Source organism: Carlito syrichta, unplaced genomic scaffold (genome assembly GCF_000164805.1).
Source record: "Carlito syrichta isolate Samal-C Ts95f unplaced genomic scaffold, Tarsius_syrichta-2.0.1 Scaffold302126, whole genome shotgun sequence".
Lineage (NCBI taxonomy): Eukaryota > Metazoa > Chordata > Mammalia > Primates > Tarsiidae > Carlito > Carlito syrichta.
This window is the reverse complement of record NW_007246222.1, coordinates 1,124,302-1,151,039: the sequence shown is the minus strand read 5'-3', so window position 1 is coordinate 1,151,039 and position 26,738 is coordinate 1,124,302. Positions and strand designations below refer to the sequence as shown.

General features: G+C 41.9%; 1 protein-coding gene across 3 annotated transcripts in view; it reads right to left on the bottom strand.

The window, feature by feature from the left end:
* CTNND2 (catenin delta 2) overlaps nt 1–26,738 on the bottom strand; it is a 981,613-nt gene that overhangs the window by 23,831 nt on the left and 931,044 nt on the right. For 2 of the 3 annotated variants that reach the window (XM_021711381.1, XM_021711380.1), the window contains one exon: nt 21,172–21,256. In XM_021711381.1, coding sequence (XP_021567056.1) covers nt 21,172–21,256 — 85 coding nt within the window. Of the gene's footprint in view, nt 1–6,937; nt 6,968–21,171; nt 21,257–26,738 lie in introns of all 3 variants that reach the window. The other variant, XM_021711379.1, reaches the window with a different exon arrangement.

Here is a 26,738-nt window from a genome sequence, read left to right as displayed (position 1 = left end):
AAAAAAAAAAAAAAAAAAAAGAAAAGCGAGTGAAGAAATAAGACTTAAGGAGAGTAAGGGGCCGAGAGGTGTTTTAATGGATCACCTGGAAGATATTGTGGCATTACATATGCTGATGGGGTGACTCAAAACACAGGTGGAAAAAACTGGTGACAAAGGAGAGAAAGGGGGAAATGGCAGAAGGAAAGTTCTCATGAAATAAAGGAAAGACAGAATTCAGTGAACAGCGGGGTGATTGGTCACAGAAACAGAAGGAAGGACAGACAGGCTGTGGTCACGGACTTGGTGAGGTGACGGGTAGATTTGGTGAAAGGAAGATAAGGATGGTTTTTTCGGCATTTTTTCAGAGAAAATGAGGATTGAGGCCATCTCCTGAGAGTGAGGAAGGACTGGGATTTGGAGAACAGGAGAGAGGAATGGAAGAGAGGAAGAAGTTTGGAAGAGTTCCTTAGGCGGGTGGGGAGCAAGCTGATGGTGGCTAGGGGTTGAGTGGCCAGGGTGCTGGATACTACTGGAGGTGTGTGGCAGTGAATTTTAAATGAGACAACACGTGAGTGTAGTTGTTTGCTTTTCTCCAGCCACATTCAACCATTTTAGGGCAGATGTGGAGTGAGGAGAGTCGAAGCTATCAGGCAACCTGAAGGGAGACAGGGACGAGGGGACACCCTGGAAGTTCATAGAATCTGAACTCGTTAGAGAGGAGGTCCTAAGAGGGTCCCAGAATGTTGGGGAGGGGTACTTCACAGATGCCAGGAGTTTTCTTGAGGGAGGAGAGAGGAGAACCTTCTCAAAAGAGCATTGAAGAGGGAGCACAGAGAACGTCTACTCTACCTCCAAGGCCAGTGACACGCGGTTTGGGGTGAACAGATGGGAAGTAGAACAGTCACTATGTGAGAGGGCTGAGGTGGTGACAGCAGTGTCCTCAGGGTCACTGAGTGCCAGAGAGAGCAAGAAGATTACAGAAAGAGAGGCAGGTAATGGTTACAGGGGATTTTGCTGACAGCAGACCATGGGAAGGGAAAAGAAATGGGAGGTGGGAAGCAGAAAGGTGGGATATTGGGGGAACTACTGGCTGTTCAGAGCCTTTGATCGAGAAGAATCCATCTGACCCAGGAGGCTGCAGTGATTGGCAAGAACTGAGGTGATGAGGGGTGAAGGACACAAGGCATAAATGTCTCCTTAGTGAAAGGTGGGTGTGCGTCATGGTACAGGGTAGGCATCCCATCTCCACTGGAGTCCTGTGGGTTTCTCTTAAATCCTCTGGAGGGTAGTGGCAAGGAGCAGTCTCACCCAAAACACAGGCAGCACAGAAAATGTTTCAAAAGTGTATGTACCCATTACTCATATAGGAGAGTAATTTAAAAAATTATTTTAGAAAGACATTCCTTCCTGTTGAAGGAAATGCTTGGTTGACAGCAAAAATCCTAAATCTAACCAAGTGAGAGCAAATCCTTTTATGTTAGTCTCATTGCAATTTACAAGGTTTACTTTGAGGTTCCGACTTGGCTCAGGACACTGCTTTACCAAAACCTTGGATTCTGTGGTCATGAATAAGTGATGATATTCAGTATGTTATTAAAGGCAAGCAAGGCATTTTAGAGTATAAGTCTTAGCTAGTAGTTGATATGTTGTAAGACCTTAGTAGACATGAGACTTAGTGCAGTGCAACTGTAGGGTTGGTTTTGCTTGGCAAGACCTCAATGCATCACTCAGCAACTCTCTCTTGCGAAGGCGATTGGTGATGTGTGTTGTTAGGTTTCATGACACTTAGATTACAATGCAGTCATTTAAGTATTTACATTTCTGAAAATGTCAGGACATTGGATGTATTAACAAAATTGCTTATGAAGGAACTTGTAGGTGGATGCATCAACTTTCAAATCCTTCATTAAGATCCGATCCTGAAAATGCTAACGCCTCACAGCACAATGTGCTCTTGCCGGTCACTTGTCTGTGGGGAAATGAGATGAGCAGATTCTTAATGATGAAGAGAGAAGAGGATGGTAAGAAAAGCAGAGAATGCAAACTCTGAGTGAGATGCCTCTGAGCATGGCCAGCAAATGTGTGCCTGTGGGCACAGACCCCTGGAATGGGGTGGGGGCAGGGGGGCTGAGGAATGAGACACAGTGGAACTCCAACTGAGACTCTTGATTAAAGATGTTTCTTCAGCCCCTGCTGGGGAGCCCCCAGGAGGAACATGACAAAAAGGTGACCTTCTCTATCTTCCCTGGATCATTCATTGATGCAGAGTGAAAGTTGCAGCGCTCAAACCAGAACTTCAACAATGCTACTTTCAACAATGCCCCAAAGGGACTTTAAGTTTTAGTTCTGGTGGCCCATACAGTTGGCCCTCTGTGTCCTTGGATGTCTGCATCTGTGGATTCAGCCGACCTCGGGTGGAAAATACCAGAAAAAATAATTTTGCCTGTACCAAACATGGACAGGTATTTTTTTCTTGTCATTATTCCTTAAACAATGCAACTTATTTACATAGCACTTACAGTGTATTAGGTATTACAAGTAGTCTAGAAGTGATTCAAAGTATACAGGAAAAGGCACATAGGTTATATGCAAATACTATGTCAATTTACATCAAGGATTTGAGCATTCATGAATTTTGGTATCTCCCAAGGAGGTCCTGGAACTAATCCCCCATGGACAAGAGGAACGACTTGCCCAGTGTCATGGAAACTCCCATAACACCAGATGCCAGAGACCAGGGTACAGCTGGCCTGTGATACAAATCAATCGACACTCATTAAAAGCGGTAGTTATGCTGAGTAATTAGTTACCTGGAGGATAAATCTCACAGCCCTCCACATCTTTTATGGCATGAATTTTTTGATCATTCCACTGAAAAAAATTGTTTTGCTTTCTAAGTAATACGGGAAATAAAGATAGTTTTCTTTGGTAAAGTAATTGCTAAGCTAACATCCCTTCCATCCCACTCGCCACGTGCATGTTTGTTATCTAGCCAGCTAGTGATCTGTTATTCATTTACTTACAACTGCCACTCAGAAAGGCGTGGAGGTGGATCACATAAATATGCACAACTCGGGCACTCATCTTTTCAATAATTATTTGCCTCCTTAATTACTGTTTTTTCTTGTTAAAATTTTAACTCACTGCAGGCCCAAGGTTTTTTTTTTTTTATTATATTGAGTGTTTCACCATAGGGCTCCTTTGAACCACCCCTGTGATTTGTAGGGGTTTGATAAGAAAGCTCAGGAAGAAAAGGGAGAATGAAGAATAGCCGTAGTAGCCAGAGAAGGGCCGTTAATCCTTGCTATTGATGATAAGGAACTCTTTAACTATCTATCCTTCACCTCCAACAGAATGACCCAGAAGTTATGCCCTTCAGCTCAAGACGCGGCTAAGCTGTCAAAAATGTGATATGATATCTGCACCTCAAATTGGTTTTTATTTTTAACACATTAAACTTAAAACTGGAGGTTGTTAAATTGTTCCAAGTATATAGAGATAGAAATCCAAAAAAGAAGAGGAGTTCAAAGTCACTGAACTTTAAATTGCCACCAGGAATAATCTGATTTCCTTTATCTTGCACCCTTTAGCTGTCCTTCCCCCAGTTCCAGCTTCTGTGTTAAAGTTTCCAACCTGGAAACCATGATTCTCCAAAGCTACCCTCTCTGCATGGGCTTTTCCAGTGGTTCAGAGTCAGGTGAAGTTCGTTCCCACAGCCTCGCCACCGTGGGGTCTTCTTGGTACTTCTAGGATGTGGTTGGTCACTGTTTGTTGCTACAGATCTTTCTCTTATGTATTCTGAGGACCCTGAATTTATAACATTCTCCAGTTTACATTTTTGGATATTCTGTAAACATTGCCAAGAAGAATGTATTACTGGAGAGTCTTCCACTCACAGAGTTCAGAAAAATGACTAAGTGGCTTTGAGACTGGTCTACAGCAGGTTCAGACCACACATACTTGGGTCACAGTTTCTTCTAGAAAGTATGTATGATGTTCAGTTCTGATCAGCACAGAAGTTTGTTAGGTTCGTGTGCAAAGTGTTTGCCATCATCCATGTGAACTGTCAAGCTGCTTTCCTGAATATCTTCTCAACACGTGACTTGATAACCATGGGGGTCCAAGTAACTAGAGAGAGGTGGAATCAGCTTGAGGACTTTTAAAAATAGGAAGACCTAGGACCCGGCTCTGAGTTTCTGTTTAGGTTGTTCTGGGTACAACTGAATATCATTATTTTCCCTTTAATTTTTTTTTTTTAAGAAACAAAGTCTTGTTCTGTCACCCAGGCTTGAATGCAGTGGTGTGATCACAGCTCACTGCAGCCTCAAACTTCTAGGCTCAGGTCATCCTCCTGGCTCAGCCTTCTGAGTAGCTGGGACTACAGGCACATGCCACCATGTTTGGCTAATTATTTTTATTTGGAAGAGATGAGGTCTCACTATGTTATCCAGGTGGTCTTGGACTTCTGGCCTCAAGTGATCCTCTTGCCTCGGCTTTCCAAGGCACTGGAATTATAGGCAATAGCCACAGAGGCCAGCCCAAGTATCATTCTTTTCAAAAAGCTCCCTTCCTCCCCATAGTTGATGCTCTTAAATGGCCATGATTGTGAACCATTGGCTTGGAGTTTCTTTGTTTAAGTAACAAGTTGGGGTAATCAAATAAAATTTTTTTTTTTTTGATTTGGAGTCTCACTCTGTTGCCCAGAATGGAGTGCAGTGGCACGCTCCTGGCCACTGCAGCCTTGACCTGCTGGGCTCCGGTGATCCTTCCTCCTCAGTCTTCCAAGCAGCCAGAACTAGTGGTGTGTGCTATCACGCCCAGCTAATTTTTGATTTATTGTAGAGATAAGGTCTCACCAAGTTGTCTGGGTAGGTCTCAAACCTGCGGGCTCAGGCAGTCCATTCACCTCGGACTCCCAAAGTGCTGGGATTACAGGCTGAGCCACGGAGCCCAGACCGAATACATTTTTAAAGGTCTAAATCCCAGGAGGCCCTTCAGTCTCCATTCCCCAGATTGACTTCTACAGGAACAAAAATAAGTCACAACTTAAGGCCACAGAGCCTGCACACATCCACACCTATGATCATGTTGCTCTGAGACCTGGCAAATACCTTCCCCGTTTCTACCAATCAAATCTTATCCTGCTCGGTTTTGTGCTACGTAACAGAAGGCAGACAATGCTTGCTCATTAAATCCTTATTGCTGAGTGAATTATGCCACCAAGTTTTCGGTAATGCAGCTAGTTTTCTTCCACAGCTACTAACAAAATGCTTTTAAACCATGTGACAAACTCCTGCAATCCTGTTTATCTCCCCAGTCATGAGGCAGAGTGGTGCCTTGCTTATTTCTGAAGCCCTTGTGCCTAGCATAGTACCTGGAAGTCAGTGGTGCCTAATAAATGTCAGTTGGAGACCATTATTTGAGCTGACAATATTAATAATTGAAAAACGAAATGAAAATTTCGCAGGTCTACAGCTAGCCTTAAACTTCTTATACTCTGCTGTTCTATAACAAACAAAGATAATCAGAGCCTTATGGTTTTTTTTTTAGCTCAGAGCAACTTCATCAGAATCATCTTCTGCTATTGGTATATCTGTCTTTTATGACACACTTGCAGCTGGGCTGAAGGCAGAGTTGGTTTAGGTAAAATAGTTCCTAGCAACAATAACAAAAAAAAGTGTCCTTTGACTTCCGTTCCATTTTAAATGGTAATTTCTCTCAGCTGCCTGTATTTCAATGAGAGGTATAAAAATTGTCTCCTGTTTAACCAATCCTGAAAATCATTTTGAGGCATCATTTTATCTGCCACATCTGGCCCTGGAATTGGTGCTGATTCAATCAGAGCACGTAGCTCACCCTCTCACCCCTCTATTGCTTCTTGCACTCCGAAGCTCAGAAAACAGAAGTACTTGCCCATGGCAAATACACTCAGTTCTCCCCAAACAGAAATCCTTAGGAGAGGCAGGAGACACACACACACACACACACACGGGGAGAACGGATCACCTTTCTCATTAGATATGCTCCAATTTCTTTTAGGATTGGGCACAGCAGCCCACTCCTACTTCCAGAATGTGCCCAGTAAACTGATCACATCTTTGAAAGTTTGCAACTTGAAGGTTCATATGTAGGGGACTTACTATATCTCAAGGGCTGCTCAGATGAAGGTGTGGAGGATTTGGTGACTAGGGAGAGAGAAAAGGAGACAACCACCAAGTTGTCATGCATGTGCTTCAAGAGATAAGATTTCACAGCAAATGGAATTTTGAGCTACTTCTATTGTGGCCTCTAGCCCCTACTCCTGGAAGAAGGCCCTCTTTTAGGGACCAGACCTCAACAGGTGGGGGATGACATAGTAGGCAAAGAGTCACACTTGTGACAAGTTCACTGTCAATGTTACCATTGACAATTCTGTTTCCAAAGCAAGTTGTGAGAGAGTTTTGTCGTCTATCCTTAGAAGCTAGATTCATCAAATCTGTTGGCCAGTGTGTGATCATTGGACTTTTTTCCTTTTTTTTTTTTTTTTTTTATTTTAGAGACAGGGTCTTGCTATGTTGCCCAACTAGTCTCAAACTCCTAGATTCGAGCGGTCCTTCTGCCTCAGTCTCCCAAAGTGCTAGAATTACAGGCATGAGCTACCACATCTGGCCCTTTTTTTCCCCTTTCTGTTTTTTAAGTAGCCCTAGAACTTTCTTAACCTGGTAAGATTTATTGGGCCTTTAAACAAGGATTTCTCACTGGGCACACAGAACCTATTTGGAACTGAAATAACAAATACGAGTTTTTTGCTTCCACTGTCCTTGAAGGCTCTACAGCCCATAAAGCTTGTCAATTCTAATTTTCTTTGAGTGACTGGAGACATAAAGAAAAGCGTGGCGAAAATCTACTGGGCTTTTAGCAACCCAAGCTCACCCACGCATCCATCAGCCTAGAACATTTAGAGCTTGGTACTTACATTTACAAGCAAGACTTCTTCATCGGGGGCCTGTTTTTAAAATGAAAGTCAAAACATGAACTGTAGCCATTTCTGAAAAAGTTAACCATCTAAGACATTAATGCTCACGAACTGAAAACCTGATTGCTCAAAACGTGTGCCCATTTTCCAGTCATTTTAAAGTGGAATAAACCTATTAATGGAGTCACATTAAGCAGGAAAAAAAAAAGATTCCAATTTAGTGGTATTTGTATATCCCCCTCCTTTCAATGAAAGGTACTACGTAGGAAAAATGGTGGTAGACTATTCTGAGCACAGACTGGGAGACTGAAGACCATGTCAGCTTTTGCCTAACAACAAACCCTTCTGATCCTCTTTGCTGTAATAAAGCAAACTTCCATCTATTTTTAAGGTAAACTGTTTGTTAAAGATTCATTAAAACCAGTTCCGTCAACAATTCCAAAAGCTATTAGAGTTAAATATTTAAACTAAATTTTAAGGGCCAAAAGGGAGTATTTGCAGTTTAATGTAGAAATAAATACCACCTGACATACCAGTTGCTTTCATTAGTTTGTTTCAGCTCTGTTGCTTCTAATGAAATTTGATTAAATTGATTTGGATACTTAAAGGTACAGTATGTATAAGCATAAGGAACTTGTGAAACACCACCTTTTAAAAGCAAATGCTGTCTGAATCCATCTTAGGAATTCAATTTACTGCCAATGGCTTAGTTCTAAAGAACAAATAGCATCAAGGAGACTTGACAGGTGGGAAAGAATGTATATAATTTAGTTGAAGAAATTATCCCATTGTTAACCGCCAGGAGTTAATTGGTACCCATGGAATGCCAAAAAGGAAAACAAACAAAGAAACAAAAACACTCAGGAAATTGAAACAAGACCAAATCAGTCCTCTAATTTCCCTGGCTTTGCTTTTGAGGACTTAAAACAAAGATCTGACTTGGATGAACTTTAACAATGTCCTTTGTGCTCCAATTAGCCCTGCAGAGTTAAATCCAGGATACAGCTGAATAGACCAGTCTTTAGGTTTGCACATGCAAACGCCTAGCTTCCAATATGCTACTGGGCATTTGAAAAGTCACGTATTTTGCATATATATTCACCAATGGGCAATAAATTCGAAGTTCACCCTGGGTTTCAACTTGGAGGTCTCCATATTCCAACCTACTTCAAATTGCTTCAGAGAAGGGGGATAGAAGCAGAGTCATGGAATGTGTGCTCTCTAGGCTTAGATTCTGGGATAGTTACACTGGCGTTTTCATTCAGTCAACATTAATAAGTGGGTAGCACTGTGCTAGGCACAGGGGCAAGAATAGAGAAAAAAAACAAAACAGGTATGGCTCTTGAGAGGAAGATGAGAAAGGGGGATGGGCATTTTAAAATGATCGCTGGAGCCCAGGAGACCAGCCTAGGCAACATAGCCAGACTCATCTCTACAAAATAAACAAATAAATACATACATACATAAATTAGTATGGTGGCACACCCCTGTAGTCCCAGCTACTAGGGAAGCTGAGGTGGAAGGACCACTTGAGCCCAGGAGTTGGTGGCTGCAGTGAGCCTTGACCGTGCCACTGTCCTCCAGCCTGGACAACACAGTAAGACCCCAACTCAAAACCAAAACAAACAAATAGATCACATTAATAGCCATTTGTGGAGAGAGCCATGAAGGAAAAGTACAGCCAATTACTAGCCCTGGAGAGTTGGAGAGTCAGGGCGGTCTCCCAGAGAAAGTGACACTTCAACTGAGACTGAAAGAGCCAGGTTTGGAAGGAGAGGAGGGCAGGTGTTCCTGGTCAAGGAATTAAGCTGTGTCCAGGTAGTGCAAAGGCTCTGAGGTGGGCACAGCTGTGTCCCTGCAGAGGAAGACCAAGGAGGGGTAGGAACCGTGTGGCTGAAATAAAGTGACAGAGGGGAGGTGGAGGGAGATGAGCTTACCTTTTGAGAAACAGGAAGCCACTGAAGAGTTTTTGCCGGGAGGCTGGCAAAATCAGACTTGGGCAAAATAGTATTCTGAACACTTGATGGAAAACACACGGAGGATGGTCAAGTCGATTCCATAAAACCAGTTAGATGGCAAGACAACAAGACCAGGCACAAATGATGGTGGAAGTAAAGATGGGAGACATAGTTGGGTATGAGAGACCGCTGGGGAATACGTTAACAGAGTTTGGTGACAAATATGGTGGAGATGAGAAAGAAGAAGGTATTCATTGGTGGCTAACTCTCAGATTTCTGAAAAGAACAACAAGGTGGACTGAGTGATGCAACGTGATAACCCCAAATCTGAGAGGGCTTGCATGTAATGTTTACCTCTTCCAAAAAAGTCACCTGGCAGTCCAGCAGGGTGAGACACTGGTTTATTAGAACTTATGGGAGGCACCAGTGGCAGCAAGTTGGCAAAGAATCCGCACCTCACAGCAATACAGCAAGCAGTTTTATAATCAAAGCAATCAAGTAAATTAGTTCAATTCCTATCCAGTGTTTACAATTACATTAAGAGTTACTTCAGCTTTGCTTGGTCACCTGCATCCGTGACTCATTCCTGGGAATAACATATGCTTCAGAGACCAGCCATGGCCACACGTCACTCCCTGAGGGAGGGGGAAGCAGTCCTTGTCCGGACAATACCCCACAGGTGCTATTTATTGAGCTGGGCAATTATGGAGGACGAAGAGATTTGGGGAAGGCAAGGAGAGCTGAGTGTTGGATGTGTGGACAGAGCTTTGGGGCTAAGTGGAGATGTCACGTGGGTAGTTGTAATAAAAGTTTAGTGTTCAGAAGCAAAGACCAGAAAGAGAAATCAATGTGGATGTCGTGGGCATTTAAGTGAACTTAAAAATGGTGGGAGCAGAAGACATCATCTATGTTAGGAGGTAGAGGACCCAAAGCAAAGATGCCCGGTGTTGTCTCAGGGAACACCGGACATCTGCAAAAACAGACCGAGAAGGAACAGCTCCCTGGGTAAGGGAAAAAAGAGGACACACTAGTGACAGAAAAGCCTCAGAGGAGCTTGTTTAAAGGAAGACACTGGGTCTCCCCAGTCCACGGCCGTTTCTTCTTGGACACGCACATAGAACACACATCATAGCCTCTCGTGCCATGTGACCACCTCTTGCGGCAATATGATGGAGACCTAGCCAGTGGAGGTGAGGTGATGGGCTGGAGTCATAGGTGGAAGGATGGAATCTGGCGTCTTAAATGTTCACATGGAGAAGAACTCACCTGCCCATCTGAACACCTGGCTGGGATGGTTACATTACCAAGGGAAAAAAACTTATTTGTTAATGTGTTTTATTATTATTATTATTTTTGTAGAGGTGGGGTCTCCCTAGGTTGACCAGGCTAGTCTAGAACTCTTGGCCTCAAGTGATCCTCCCGCCTTGGCCTCCCAAAGCACCGGGATTATAGCTGTAAGCCACTGTGCCTGACCCATGAAAATATACTTCTAGGGAGTTGGATCATTAACTGTTGAGGGCTGTGTGTTACAGCTGGGGCCCTCACTATCACACAAACAATGGGACTAGTGGAAGACTGTAGTTAGGAACAGTTTCAGTGGAGGTGTGACTGACTTCAGGGGATTAATGCACACATTGGAAAGTTAGCAGGGAACCAGGAATGAACTCCGATCACTGTGAATGGGGGGGATGGGAGGGCAGAGAGTGAGAAGGCAGAAGGTGGAGAAGGATGGCTGAGAAGAGGACATTTCTCTTTCTAAGAAGCACAGAGAGAAACACGTGTCTATAGAGGAAGAATGACCAGAGGGAGTGGCTGAAGAAGCAAGATGGAGGACAATGGACAATACAAGGTTAACAAGAGACCGGACCATACACAGGGACAAAATACGCATTTATATCTTACAGCAGAACCCAAGAAAAACAAGCTTAAAGTAAAACAATCAAGAAATAATTGTTAAAACACATGTCATTATCTATGCCATTATCTAACTGAGGAAAGGTAACCCAGTATGGATATATTCAGTGCTGTATTTCCAGAACGTAGAAGAGAGCTGAGAATATAGTGGGTACTCAATAAACATGTGCTGAATAAATGATGTCACTAGGAATGGTTATCTGCTAAAAGAATTGAGAGGCTGCTTCTAAGAAGAATGGTGGTATTAAACAAGGAAAGTAAGAAAACAGGCATAAAGAAAAATCCAGCTGCAGTGTATTTTTATTTTTTTTGCCAGTGGTCAATCTGTCACCTGGGTTAAGTGGAGCACTGGCAGTGAGCACAGCATGAATGGCTCCCAGGAGTTCATGGGGACTACCGGCAGCCTGTCACCGGCTCCATGCTTAAGGCAGGACACGAAGCAACAAGGAAGGTTCAAGACATTTCCACATTTTGTGACCTCACTTCTTCCCTTGGTTGTGGTCAATGTTCTTTATGTTATTCAAACCACAAAACCTAGTGTGAAAACTAGTTCTTCTTTTCCCATTGAATTGGTTTCCCCGCATTGGACTAAGGAGTCATGAACTTGGAGTCGTTTTCAAAGTTGAAGCCAATTAGTAATTACTGTAGAAGATTTTTCAATGAAATAACAGTACTGTGGAAGCGCTCTAGAATGTGACTTTTATAAAAATGGGGCACTGATATTTGAAGGAAATATTGAAAAGCGTATTGGTGTTGGGGCATACATAACATGTATGTCCAGGGCATAAACACCTTGGTGGTCGTTTTCCTCATTTTCACACCTCGTAATAGAAAGTCTGCTTTTCAGTTAAGGTTCCCAGGCAGGGAGATTTAGCCACTTGACTAAGAGATGGAGATCTTTACAAAGGCATGTCTCTAAAAGAAAAAGGCATGCCCTCCTAGCTCTTTCCAATTCCAGTTGTCTGGAATGCAGACAGATTGAGAGCAAAGCTCCGGAGACAGGAGCATCGCGTTAGGAGGAGCCAAAACTCTGACTCAGAAGAGTGTTGTAGCACACTTTGACTATTACATTCAGACTTTCACATGAGAGATTGTGGGAGGCTGAATAATGCTGCTCCCCCAAAAGATATCACCATCTTGATCCCCAGAACTTGTGAATATTCTATGCACACAGACATCTGCCATAGGCCGAGTGTCCCAAAGTCAAGATATAACCCAGTTGGTCAGGCTCTGCTCCCTGCTCCTGGAGTCTCCCTTCCCCTCTGAGCTCAACCTAATATGGGGGCACTGGGATGGGGGGGGGAAGCACTGCTATGAGAGAAAGAAGAGCTGGAGGAGGAAGGGAGAAGAAAGTGATCACACCTTCTCAAGCAAATGAAGGGTCTCATTAAGGCTGGTGCACCAAAACCAATACTTCTTTTGAATATATGTGCCTGGCTTTTATAAAAGTCACATTCTCGAGAGATCTCACAGTGCTGTCGTTTCATTGGAAATGCTTCTACAATAATTACTAATTGGCTTCAACTTTGAAAATGATTCCAAGTTCATGACTCCTTAGTACTACGCAGGGAAGCCAGTTCAATGGGAAAAGGAGAACTCTATGTTTTCAGACCAGGTTTTGCAGCTTGAATAACCTAAGGAATATTAGAAACAACCAAGGGAAGAAGTGAGGTCACAGCACCCAATCTACTAGAGGGGGTAAGTTTGAGTTACTGCCCAAAGTAGCGAGAAAGGATACAGACCTATTCCACTTATTGGGTTTTCTATCTCCTGATTCTATCCTTTTTTCTGATTTTGGTCTCTGGGGTATTTTTGTAGGTTTTGATTTATGATGTTACAGACCTCAGGAAAGTGTGGAGTTACAGAGGAAATGCCTAGTTTGGGCACTGCTATGTGGGATTTCACCGACTTGGGGATCTATCCCAGCAACAGCTATAACTTAGTCACTTCTTGTTTAGTAACTGCCATGTGCATTGATTTCCACTTTTACACAATTGATTTCTGCTTCTGTTCCCATTTGTGCCTTTGTTTTTGGACAGATATCATATGATGAGTGTCTGAGAATTGTCTCAGAGAGGTCAGGGACCTTGAGAGGAAAGGCCTCTGTCAATATCAAACATCAACGAGTAAATGCCCAGATTTACGGAGGAGACAGTATCATGGATAAGTCTAACCTCAGCCTTTTTGTTTTCTATCTTACCTTGACAACAAGTGATTTAGAAAAGAACTTGAGGAGCTACAATAGCAAACCTTGAGGACACTAGCCTTGGGGCTGTTTTAGAGTCTGGCCCAAAGTCCGTATGTTCTTCCAACAATCTCTTGATGAAGAATTTTCCAGCACAGTAGAAAGATTAATAAATTTCTCATAAGCAGTTTCCTTGATAAAATGACAGCTCTACATTTAGTAGTTTAATTTATTTCTGTAGAGGATTTACTGCTTTCTCATCACTATCTTAGAAAGTAAAATCTATGAATTCTCAAAATGACAACATACTGAAGGAAGTATTACAGTAGTCCTCATCCTTCTTCCTGCAACGCTTGAAGATCAAAATTTTGAATTTTGACCGTATTGTGTATTTCCTTGACTACGTTTCAAAATATCTAATTCTCAGTGGAATCTAGTATTGTTTTATCATTGCCTAGTGGATGAGGGTGATGATGTGAGGTCCAACGTGAGCCCATTCCTTCAAAGTTTGTGGGACCAGGGATTGTGGCTCATCTATGTGTGATGGCCAGTCTCCCATAAGCTTCGAACAATGACAAAAGGCTGTGTTCATTCCCTCATCCACTATGGTTTGGACATTTGAGGAAATCCACCGGCATTCCCTTACCTATCTATAATGACTTATTGATTTCTTGTTTTGTGAGTGGAGGGGTGGTAAGAGCCCATGAAATGAATACAACGGCAGTGAGAAAAGAGAGCCCGGTGTGAGACAGGCCGTGAAGGGCATGACTCCACTCCCATCAAGGCTCATTATTCACTTGCTGAGTGGTGTATGCAACCCGAGAGCCTATCTTTCCTGACAATAAAAGGAAGGACGTTGAAAGATTAGCTTTATGTTCTGTTCTCTCATCAGAATGGCAATACCGAATACGATCTCTCCATTCAGAGAAACATGACCTTATTCGGTCTCAAGCACAGGCAGCTGGGCGTTCTCTGAGACGTCAGCTACTTGTACAAGATGCCAGAATTTCATGTGAGGTTGGGGGACATCACCAGAAAAACACCGGGCTGTGGATGTTAGTGAGGGAGAATTCGTCTGGTTTTTAACCCAACTGATGGTCAATGAGAGTTTAATTCTGACATTTGGTTTGCCTGTGATCGACCCCTGCACTTTGACTAAGAATTTCAATGAACTCATAGAGACAGTGAGTAGGTGCTGTTGTCTTCAAAGCACTTTGAGTTTCTTAGAGCAAAATGAGCTCCAGTAGCATATTGAAACATTGGAAAAATCATCTACCTTTTGATACCAGGGAAAGCCCTGACCCTTTTCTAAGTAACTTTGCAGGATTCGTTTTTAAGGGTGTAACATGTTTTCTAGGCAAGCAGCCCTTGAAGATGGAAGGGAATGGAAAAACAGAAGGAACATCTCCTCGATTCTGATTGCCTTCCTTTGGCATCCGACGCTCTTCGTTGTTTACCTTACAAATATCATTGACAGGCACAGTATGGCAAGGGAACGCTGGATAGTCATGCAGGGACCGCAGGAGACAGAGTAGAAATACCAAGGAGGAAAAGAGCTGTAAGGATGTAGGTGGGAGTGAAGAGTGATGTTGACAATGACAAAATGAAATCCTTGGATCCAGACCCTCTGCTGCCTGTGGACAGGAGGGAGAGACAGTGTCGGTCCGCCAAAAAGCGGGAAAAGGTATTTAGGAATTAACAGCCGCGACTCCCATTGTTATATTACTTTCCTAACCGATATATTGGGTGTGTCCTAGTCAATATAACTAAAAGAGGGTTGCTGCTCTTCCATTTGAGACAATCAGCATTTCTGCGAGGCAGGTGCTATGGTTTTGACTTCATGGCTGGGAAAGTCAAGGGATGGAGTGGGATTGAGAGGGAGATGCCTGCAGTTTCCATGAAAGGCTAAGAAGGTTCTTTGACACAAAGGTTGAGGAGACTTGGATACACAGAGCAGAAAAAAGACATCATGGTGACCCAGGCTTCCAAACCTCCAGGGCCCAGAGAGCTTGTCTGGTTGCTTAGAGAGAGCATTCTGCTGGGTACAAGGACTGCCATAGACCATTTCAAGAGGTGTCTACACTTCTGGTGACGGCATCAGGCATGGCTACTCACCAAGTGCAGATAATTGGATACCAGGCAGCCCCAGCACATCTCTGACATTGGCTGTGAAACCTGGTGGAATGGAGGCCTAGCCACTGTGTCCTGTCTCTCAGCAGGAGCGGTCCACAGGGCCGCCTGAAGTCAATTCTTTTTTTTTAATTTTTTTTTATTAATCAATATTTTTTATTATGGTTTTGTGGGGTACAGTTAAGGGTTAGGTGTACAGTTACGTTTCATTCAGGCACCCTGTTGATAAGAGGTGTTTTCCCATCCCCAGGCAGATATTTGCTACTGTTAATCCCATCCCCCTCCTCCCCCATAGTTTCCCAGTGCCGTCAGTCATTTTCTTATAGTATTGCATTGGATGTTCAAGGCCCATTATATGAGTGAGAACATGTGATACTCGGATCTTTGTTTCTGTGAGAGGTCACTCAGTATTATAGACTCTAGTTCCATCCAGGTTGCTGTGAAATTCATGATTTTGGTCTTTTTTATGGCTGCGTAGTATTCCATCGTGTATATGTACCATATTTTTTAAATCCAGTCCTCTTTTGATGGGCAGCATGGTTGTTTTCAGGTTCTTGCTATTGTGAACAACGCTGCGATAAACATATGTGTGCAGGTATCTTTTTTATAGAGTGATTTGAGGTCTTCAGGGTATATTCCCAGCAGGGGAATTGCGGGGTCATATGGAAGGTCGATTTTTAGAGCTTTTAGGAATCGCCACACTGCTTTCCACAGAGGTTGCACTAGTTTACACTCCCACCAACAGTGTAGACGTGTTCCCTTTACACCACACCCTCTCCAGCAGCTGTTATTTTTTGAGTTGTTGATAATTGCCATTCTGACTGGAGTTAGGTGGTATCTCAGTGTGGTTTTGATTTGCATCGCCCTAATGATTAGTGAGGTTGAGCATTTCTTCATGTGTCTGTTGGCTGCTCGGATGTCTGCCTGAAGTCAATTCTCACACTGATGGGCAGAGGCACTCAAGCAACCTGTCCGCAGTCATGTAGCTAGTAAGTGGCAGGGCTGTGCCTTGGACCTCTGGTCAATGCTCTTTGTATTTCACCAAGTAGTATGACGAGCTTTTCAGACACTGATGTGATCTCAGGTTTTAATAGTAGAAGTTAAATGCCCAGCACCAGGAAAGCATGGTCTCACTCTATTTTCCCCTGCTTCAAATAAATTTGGAGGAATATATTCACCTTGGGTGTTACATTACAAAAGGGAATACTGACAAACCTGCATGCATATGGAAAAAAGCAATAGCAATGGTGAAACACTGATATATCAGAATTTGGTATGTGATGGAGACTGGGACATATGACCTCCAAGTAGGGCACCTTGGCACTTGGGAAAACAACAGAAGCAGGAAGGTCTCTCTCGCCTTCCCTGCACTCTTCTTCCCTGAAGCAGGCCATAAAACCCTCATCCAGAACTATCTTTCCTATATCCGGAGAAAAGAAGCATCCTTATCTCTGAATTCACAGAGGCACAAAGGATCTGAACAAACAGGCCTTGCTAAATTCCCCTCAGTCTGTCACTATTAGTTCACACCCTTTTGTTCTCCAATCACATTTCCCCATGACTGTCTGTTTTCCATCATAGATAAGCATAAAGATACACAAATTTATCTGATTCTTTGGGTCTTCATTTCCTTATGGAGGCTCTCATGTCATATACAACTTAAGTTAGGTAATATTCGTGAGTGCTTTTCTCTTGTTAATCTGTCTTTTGCTACAGGGACTTCAGCCATGAACCTAGTGACGGGTGAAAGGAAGATTTTTTTCCTTCCTGCACATGTTGGCCCATAAGAGGAAATGAGCTCAAAGAGAATAGACGGCTAGCTTCAAAACCAAGAAGGCTATCACAGAGAAGAGCAATTAGACTTTTTCAGTATGGTTTTGGAGGGCAGAAGCGGAAGATACAGAGGTTTTGCTTAATATAAGTAAGAAGTCCTGGAATATGACCGCCACCCCAAAATGGAATGACATGCCTCATGAGGTGGTGGTTGCAATTGACATTGAAGATGTCGGAACAGAAGGAGATGACTTCCTGCCGGAGCAATACCACCTTTCTCCTCCTGCCACAAATGGTTAGCTGGGGCCATGCCGCCTCCATTTCCCATCCTCCCTAACAACTGGCTGTGGCAATGGGGCTGAGTTCTCGCCCCTCAGTGAGCTCGAGTTTGGCAGTTTCTGCATCATTTGTCCTTAAAAATCCCCTACCTCTCCCTATGAGCTGGAACGAGAAGAGAATTAGAGGCAGGGAGCTTTGTCCACATAGGGCATAGACTGGGCATTCTAGTGCAATACAGGACAATACAACCTGATCAGGTGTAGCTCCTTGAAAGGGGATGGGATCCTCATGTAGTTCTACAGTTTTGAGAGTCTATAGTTTTGAGTCTATTAGTTATATTGGTGTCCCAACCAATATAACTACGTGGAGGTATTGTACAGATGACTAAGGTATCTCATAGGGATTTGTATCCATATAAGCAGAATCATATAAGAATTTGTATCACAGAACAATGATTTCTGTAATCTTTAAATTCTGTGTCCTCTCCTCCAAATATATCTCCTTCCTTCCAAAACCAGCCATCCCAACTACCTCCCACCATGGTCAAACATAAGCACCCCATTATGTCAGTGACCTCCCTTTTTTGTAAGTTCCCATGTTCTAAAAAGTCAAGAGTTTTCTATGTCTTGATTCTCTTGTATCCCTATATCCAGATCTTCCCAAGGCTCATGTGCTTTACTTTTAGAAAATATTCTCTGCAATGATACAGATGATAACAAAAATTGAAAGTTCTATGCCCTGTGTGGTTATCTTAACTTAGATTGGTTAAGAAAGGGTGATGCATGTGATAACATTTTTCTGCAATTGTTTATGTTCCCTTAGGGGATAGACATCCAGAAGGCCAGGTCTCACAAAAGCCAAAGGTTCAGATAACACAAATTTGTTTGGGCGCCAAATGTATCATTAATCAAACATACTTTTGAATTACTCTGCACACCCAGCCAGAAGGATATTCTGATTGATTAAATGTGGCTCTCTAAGTAGAATGAAGGAGGTGAGCTAATGAAATGAGATCCTGGCCTCTATGCTTGGATTCTAGAAGAAAAGAAACCATGATAGATGGAGTCAAATTCTGTCCTGTAGACATGCCAATCTTCCAATTTCCATCTCTCCCCTCATGTGTTTCCTCTTATCCACAATGCCCTGATCTCTTGCCTCCAATTATGCAAACTCCATCAATTCCCTAAGATTTGGCTTAACAATTGTCCTTCCCTTAATTTATGCTTTAAAATTTGTAGTGTATAATACAAAACCAAATGAAGTTGCCAATAATTGTTTCATATTTCATCTCTACCCTCAGCGGTTTCTTCCCATATCTTACGTTTTCTTTTGAACTCTTCCTTTGCTAACCCTACAATAGGTGTTTAATGAATAGATTTGAAGCACAGATAATTAAAAGATATGGATCAGATATTTTCCTCAACGATATGCGAATCGTTAATGAAGAACGAAATAGAAATCTATTTCCCCACTGATTAAAAACAAGTCATAAGGATGAATGAATTTGGTTTTCTCACAAAAGGACTTTCAAATGGAAAGGGTTTTTGAATTTTAAGGTTTGCTATTAGCAGCACTTATGACATTGAGCACAAGGGTCCTCTTTTCATTTCACAACTACATAATTTGGGAATGATTAAGAATGGCTCTTTCTCAATATTTTTTAATCATGGGTCAACTAAAAACATCACCATTGATGTGTCCAGCCCATTCTTCTTGAATCTCCTCACATGAAACACACTTTCAACCATCGTTAGGTTTTGAGATTTAGCTCCATTAAATTCCTGTCAACACATTCTCTCTTTTTTTTCATGGAAACAGAAAGACAATTGCACTGTTTGAACTGTACCACCAACGTAGGAAAAAGCTAAGAAGGAAAACTCATGCGACTATTCTACAAGTAACTTGGAAAGTCTAAAAGCTGTTCCCCTTCAGTGCACATAGTATGAGAAGGTGTATTTCTGCAAAGAGGAAACGTCCAGGATCTGAGGGAAGTTGCATTTATTTCAGGCAGTCATATTTCACCGAGCTTCTGGAGTCACTGACTCAGAACGACCCATGCCTTTCTAGTTTCTAGCACGTTCGGCATGTCTGGCTGCCTGTTTAGCTGAAGGACCCTTTCCTGGGGGAAACTACATGTAGCTCCTGGGGAAGTCCAAGTAGGAACTGAGTAGGGAAGTTGGGATACGGATTTAAAGCAAAATGGAAACAAATCATTTTAGATGAAGGGCTTATCCTACTTGTAAAACACTTAGGGAAGGATGTATATAGCTGATCCTTCAACAACATGGGTTTGAACTGCATGGGTCCACTTATATGAGGATTTTTTTCAACCAAACACAGATAAAAAATACAATAGTCACATGATGTGAAACCTGCATATAAAGAAAGCCAACTTTTTGTATACTGGGATCCCATAGGACCTGGAGTGTGTGTGTATCATGTTATCTACCGGCTGTCCTGAAACCAATGCCTTGCCTATACCGAGGGACGACTGTTATTGATCTAGAATCTCCTTTAACATTTAAGTTTGCATTCTGTGTTTCAACATAAACATGTCTCTTTTAGGGAACAGGAAAATTTTGAAAGAGACATGTAAGCTAAACTTGGCAAACTTAAAGTGCAAAGTAATGAATACTTAAAAGAAGTAGGAAGGCCTTGAGGGAAATCTAGAAATAGACTCTAACAGTAGGGACAATCATTAAATATTTACCTTTTCCCATTGGCTTAGAAAAAGACAGGGGGCCGGGTGGCTGCAAGGAGTGCTCCGGGCAGTTGTGGATGGAAGCCCACGCACCCTCGCCCAGTTCTTTCTGAATCCCTGCACCAAGACCAGCATCGCTTCTCCCTGCCTACAGATGGTGTTCTCCACCCCATTTGTTAACTCTGATTTAAGCAACCCACACACTTGCTGGTCTGGTGACAACAAAACAACTCTGAGAAACATTGTTAAAAAATTCCCCCCTTCTGACCAAAAAAAGAGGAAAGGCAGGCATACTTTACTCAGCAGCATTTGGAAATGGGGTGTGAAGTCAAAATTTCTAGAAGTGATATTTTCCTCTTCCAGTATTTTTGACCATTTTGAGTGCGAAGGCCGCTTTGAAATGTAGGTATGAATCCCTGCCTGCTTTGGGAGAGTGTATGGAACAAACGCTGAGCCTCTGTGGTCTACTGGTATCAGTGGGGACATCATCTCTCCCTCTGGGCAGCAATACGTTCTCAGGGGCTGAGGAACACTTAGGGTCAAACTATTGGATCTTTATTCCATGTGTCTGGGCTGCGATACTTCTCGACTTCTGAAATTGCCTTTTTTTTTTTTGAGTCAGGGTCTCATTCTAATCACCCAGGCTGGAGTGCAGAGGCACAATCGTGGCTCATCGCAGTCTTGACCTCCCGTATATAAGTGATCCTTCTGCCTTAGCCTCCCAAGTAACTGGAACTACAGGTATGCACCACCATGCCCAGTTAATTTTTAAATTTTTTTGTAGAGACAAGGTCTCACTATGTTGCCTAGGCTGGTCTCAAACTCCTGGACTCAAGCAATCCTCCCACCTCAGCCTCTCAGAGTGCTGGGATTACAGGTGTGAGCCACCCTGCCAGGCCTTGAATTGCTTTGTGTATATATATATTTTTGTCTCGTCTCCTGAATTACTTGCTGATGCTTTTTTCTCCCCAAAATATCTTTGTTTATTACTTTTTAGTCTGTTGTGAAATACAGAAGCTCAGGAGAACTGGGTTATTTTCTTTTTATAAAATGACTTAGGGCAAGACCCTACGAGTGAGGGTCTGTCCAGTCCAGAAAGTTCACAGATCTCAGTATCTACTCAGGAGACATGTAGTCAGCCTCTTTTCCAGTTTCTACACTGATTCTCGTGTCAGTTTTGTTTCAGTGACTGAGGCTATGGGGCAAACATCCTCCCTATCTGTGATGCTTCTCATTATGGCCAAATGTTGCTGTGTGTTTGGACTCAGGGTCAAAAAGGCAAAGCCAATCTTACCTTTTTGTACAGACTCCTCAGATCTCGATACTGCCACATGCTGTTTAGGACCTGAGAGGCAGCCTTGACCACCTTTGGAGAGTGCCTAGCAAAGAAAAGACAGAACATGCAAGATGTGAGTGGGACATCTGGCTTCAAATTGATGTTGACCTGTTGGGAAAGGTCAAGAATAATGTCTATGAGGGCTTTCTGGCTCTTTCCCTCTCAGCCCAGGGAGTGAAAGGGATTGTTCTACCCATCCCTGACCCCTTCTCATGGACACACCCACGAGGGTGACAGACAGGAACACATCATTTTGGCAAAAAAATTTCCAGATGCAAATATAAGAGAGCCAGCAATTAGTAAGGATGGAGACAATACCTGACTTCAACACAGAACAAAGAGAAGGAAGATACAGTGAGTAGGGAGGGTCAGATTTGGGGGTTTTAATGGCAGTGTCATGTAACACCTGTATAGTAAGAAGAAAAAAAACATTCATCATTTCAAATGAAGCACACGTGCCTATATGGTCTCAGTCCTAGACACCTGCGTAATTACAGTGGGCTGTTCTTCACTTGCTGCTGATGCCAAGCACAAGAGATTATCGGAGAATGCAGACATGCGTGTACACGCTTGTTCTACAGAGGAACACATGTGTATAGTCATCAATAAAGCCCTGTAGACACGTAAGCTCTGACCTCTGAACCACAGTGAGAAACCAAGGTCACATAAACCTTTGGTCTAGTGATTCTTCACCTCTTTTTGACTTGTGCCTTTAAAATCCCTAGAAAAACATAGCTACATATTTTGCCTTTTCATTCAGTGCCAATCCGTACCAATCTGTACCTCAAAACAAAGACTAGGTTGATAAAGAGTGCATTTTTATTTTAATTCCATCAAATTCTTGGAAGATGTATTGACTAGTGGCGATAGGAACGATGAACTATCCAGGGATTCTGTATTCTGATGAGTGGATTTTACAATCAGGGGCAAAACTCTAATGGCTGACATTGACATATGGATTCGTCTCAGGGACCAGCACACTTTTTCTGTGAAGGGTCAGATAATATGTGTTCTTGGCTTTGGGGCCCTATAGTCTCATTTGCAGCTATTCAGCTCTACTATTTTAGCATGAAAGAGGTCATAAATATAATACATAAATGAGTGGGTGTGACCATGCCCCAATAAAATGTCATTTACAAAAGCCAGGTACTGTGTAGGATTTGGCCCATGGGCCAGTTTGTGGACCCTTGATCCATGAGAATGGTGACTCCTGGTATTGACCAGGACATAAGCATTTATGAAGATTCCACCGTAATGACCACCCTACAGCTGACAGTGGTGTAGAGACCTATAGACTGACTGAAGGGAACACAGTATCTGAATGAACATGCCTTTGAAATAAAATGGATTTTGAAATAGAAAGTGAGCAGATGGCTAGACAGGTTGGATTAAGGTTGGATTTGAGAGCCAGAGTGAATGGTTATTGGGAGGACATGCATTTTGTAATGAAATTATAGCATGACAATATACAGTTGATAAAATGGCTGCTCTTTTACTGGGTCTTTGTGTTTGTCACTTAGACCAACTAAGTCTAATTTTTAAAAAATATTTATTTTTATTTTGTTGAGTCAGGGTCTCACTCTGTCACTCAGGCTGGAGTGCATTGGCACAATCATAGTTCACCACAGACTTGACCTTGTAGGCTCAGTTGATCCTTCTGCCTCTGCCTCCTGAGTAGCTGAGACTACAGGTGTACTCCATCATGCCTGGCTATTTTTTAAAATTATCTTTTGTTGAAATGAGGTCAGCTTGTTGCTCAGGTTGGTCTCCAATTCTTGGGCTCAAGAAATCCTCTCATCTCAGCCCCCTATATTGTTGGGATTATAGGTGTGAGCCACTGTGCCCGGCCTAAGGTGTTTTTTTTTTTTTTGCAATCCATTCACTTAAGGGCAACAGTAGCAATCATCCTTACTGTAATTATTACTGAGATAGAATTCAACTTGGGCTGTGTGTGGAAATATATATTCATTATTTCAGATTAGTACATTTTAAAAAGTATTAAAAGAATATTTTCTCAAGAATTCCAATAGTTTTCTCCAAAAAAGTTTAGCTATATCTAAGTAACATATTTTATTTTACCAAAAAAATGGTTCTAAATTTTTCACAATTTATGATATTATCATGCTCTAAAGGTTCAGGCATGCTTTGTTTTATTGTGCTTTGTGGATACTGCATTTTTCACGAATTGATGGCTTGTGGCAATCCTGTGTCAAGCAAGTCTGTCAGCTCCATTTTTCCACTGGTGTGTGCTCACTTCATGTCTCTGTGCCACATTTTGTTAATTCTCACAATATTTCAAACTTCTCTATTAGTCTTGTATCTGTTATGGTGATCTGTGATCGGTGATCTCTGATGTTACTGTTGTAACTGTTTGGGGACACCATGAACCATACCCCTATAAGATGGCAAATTTAATCAATAAATGTGTGTGTTCTGACTGCTCCAATGACTGACCATTCCTCCAATGACTGTCCCTCCCTCTCCTCAGGCCTCCCTATTCCCTGAGACAGAAATAATCTTGAAATTAGGTCAATGAATAATCCTGCAGTGGCCGCTTAATGTTTAAGAGAAAGAAAGACCGCACATTGCTTACTTAAAATCAAAAGTTAAAAATGATTAAGCTTAATAAGGAAGCTTTGTTGAAAGCCAAGATAGGCTGAAAGCGAGATTACTTGCACTACACAAGTTGTAAATGCAAAGGAAAAGTTCTAGAAAGAAATGAAAAGTGCTGCTCCAGTGAACACCTAAACGATAAGAAAGCAAAATGGCCTTACTGCTGATATGTAGAAAGTTTAAGGGGTCTGGCTAGAAGATCAAACCAGTCATAACATTCCCTTCAGGTAAAGCCTAACCCAGGATGAGAACCTAACTCTCTTCAGTTCTGTGAGGGCTGAGAGAGGGGAAGAAGCTGCAGAGTCTGACATTAACAGAGGTTGGTACATGAGGTTGAAGGAAAGAAGGCGTCTCCATAATGTTGAAGTTCAAGGTGAAGCAGCAGGTACTGATGGAGAAGCTGCAGCAAGTTATCCAGAGGAGCTAACTAAGATCACTGATGAAGCTGGCTACACTAAACAACAGATTTTCAGTGTAGACAAAGCAGCCTTCTATTGGAAGAAGATGCCACAAGGCATTCATAGGTAAAGAGGAGAAGTCAATGCCTGGCTTGAAAGCCTCAAAGGACTGGCTGACTCCCTTACCAGGGGCTAACACAGCTGGTAACTTTAAAGTGGAGCCAATTCTCATTTGTCATTCTGAAAATCCTAGGGCCCTTAAGAATTAGACTAAATCTGCTCTACTTGTGCTCTGTAACTGGATCCACAAAACTTAGATGCCTGCACATCTGTTTACAGCATGGTTTATCGAAAATTTTAATCCCACTATTGAGATCTACTGCTCAGGAAAATGAAAAGATTCCTTTCAAAATATTACTGCTTGCTGACAATGCATCTGGTCACCCAAGAGTTCTTATGGAGATGTACAAGAAGATTAATGCTGATTTCATGCCAGCTAACACAGCATCCATTCTGCAGCCCAAGGATTAAAAAGTAATTTTGGTTTCCAAGTCTTATTATTTAAGAGCTATGTTCAGTAAGGCTATAGCTGCCATAGTGACTTCTCTGATGGATCATGGCAAAGTATATTGAAAACCTTCTAGAAGGAGTCACCACTCTAGATACCATTATCAATATTTGTGAATCATGGGAGATATCAAAATATCAACACTCTAATAGAAGTCTAGAAGAAGTTGATTCTAATTCTCAGGATTTTGAGAGGTTCAAGTTTTCAGTGGGGGAAATAACTGCAAATATGGTAGAATCTATGACAAGAGAACTAGAATGAGTAGTGGAGCCTAAAGATGTGACTGAATTGCTGTAATCTCATGATCTAACTTGAATGAATGAAGAGTTGCTTCTTAAGGATGAGCAAATAAAGTTTTTTATTTGTTTGTCTGTTTTAGTTTTTTTTGAGTCAAAGTCTCACTCTGCTACCTAGACTGGAGTGTAGTGGTATGATCATGGCTCACCGCAACCTCAACCTCCTGGGCTCAGGAGATCCTTCTACCTCAGCCTCTTGAGTAGCTAGGACTACAGGTGTGTGCCACCTCACCCAGATATTTAAAAAAAATTTTTTTTGGTAGAGACTAATTCTCATGATGTTGTCTAGGTTAATCTTGAACTCTTGAGCTCAAGCAATCCTTCCACTTGGCCTGCGATAGCAGTGAACCACCACACCGAGCTGAAAGTGGTTTCTTGAGATGAAATCTACTTCCAGAGAAGATGCTATGAACAGTGTTGACATGACAACAAAGAATATGACATAAACTTAGTTGATAAAGCAGCAGCACGGTTTAAGAGGATGGACTCCAACTTTGAAAGAAGTTCTACTGTGGGTAAAATGCTATCAGACACCATTGCATGCTACTGAAAAATCTTCTATGAAAGTCAACAATATAGCAAACTCCATTGTTGTCTTAGCTTCAGAAATGGCCTCAGATACCCCAGCTTTCAGCAATGACCATCCTGATTAGTCAACGTCCACTAATATCGAGGTAAGATTCTCCACCAGTCAAAAGATCACTACTTCCTGAAGAATCAGATGATTGTTAGCCTCTGTTAACATTAAAATATTTTAAAGTTTAGGTGCATACATTGGTTTTGTTAGACATAAGGCTACTGCACATTTGACAGTATAATGTAAATTTCACTTTTCTATGAACTGGGAAATCACTTTATTGAGATACTCACTTTATTGAGGTAGTGTAGAACTGAATCCACATAATATCTGAGGTATACCTGTGATTCCTTTGACTTAAAGACAGAGAATTTTAGATCTTTTCATGAATACAGCTAAGATACATTTTATTCTTATATAATCAATGCTGACAAAGATTAAATGCTACGGTTATTAGCTAAATATTTGTTCAGGACAATAGTTAAACAACTGTAGAGAAACATATATTAATATTTATGAAGTGATAATGGAGTTGAGACATCTTCAGTATGCAAAAATGCCTCTGACAGAGTGTAGTTTTGTTGTTGTTGTTGTTTCTACCACTTGCTTAGTTACAAAATAGAAAAAATTTGTGAGAGTGGAATGAACAGCAGGTTTTAACCTCTCAACTAAAATGCCAATACATCACAGTGTTATACTAACATGTGAAGGTCAAAGAAACATTGCTTTCTTTTTAGACTTTTATTTCGATTCATTCACTAGACCGATACCATAGAAACCTCTACTTGAAAAACTAACCATTGACTGAAGGACTTGAACAATTGAGTGTTTCTAATGTGACAAGTGATTATAACCCAAGCCACAGTACACAGTTCTTTACTGACAGTAACAGTTGAGACTGTTAATAGGTTTTCTGTCTTATGACAAAATACAGTGACACATTCAACACTATTTCCTATATAACTGTTAAAATTGGAAAAAACCAAAAAACAAAAACAAATGTATTCTTGAAACAGATGAGTGTGATAGAATGTCTATAATGGGTGTTTTGTTATTTTTTTTTTTTTTTTTTT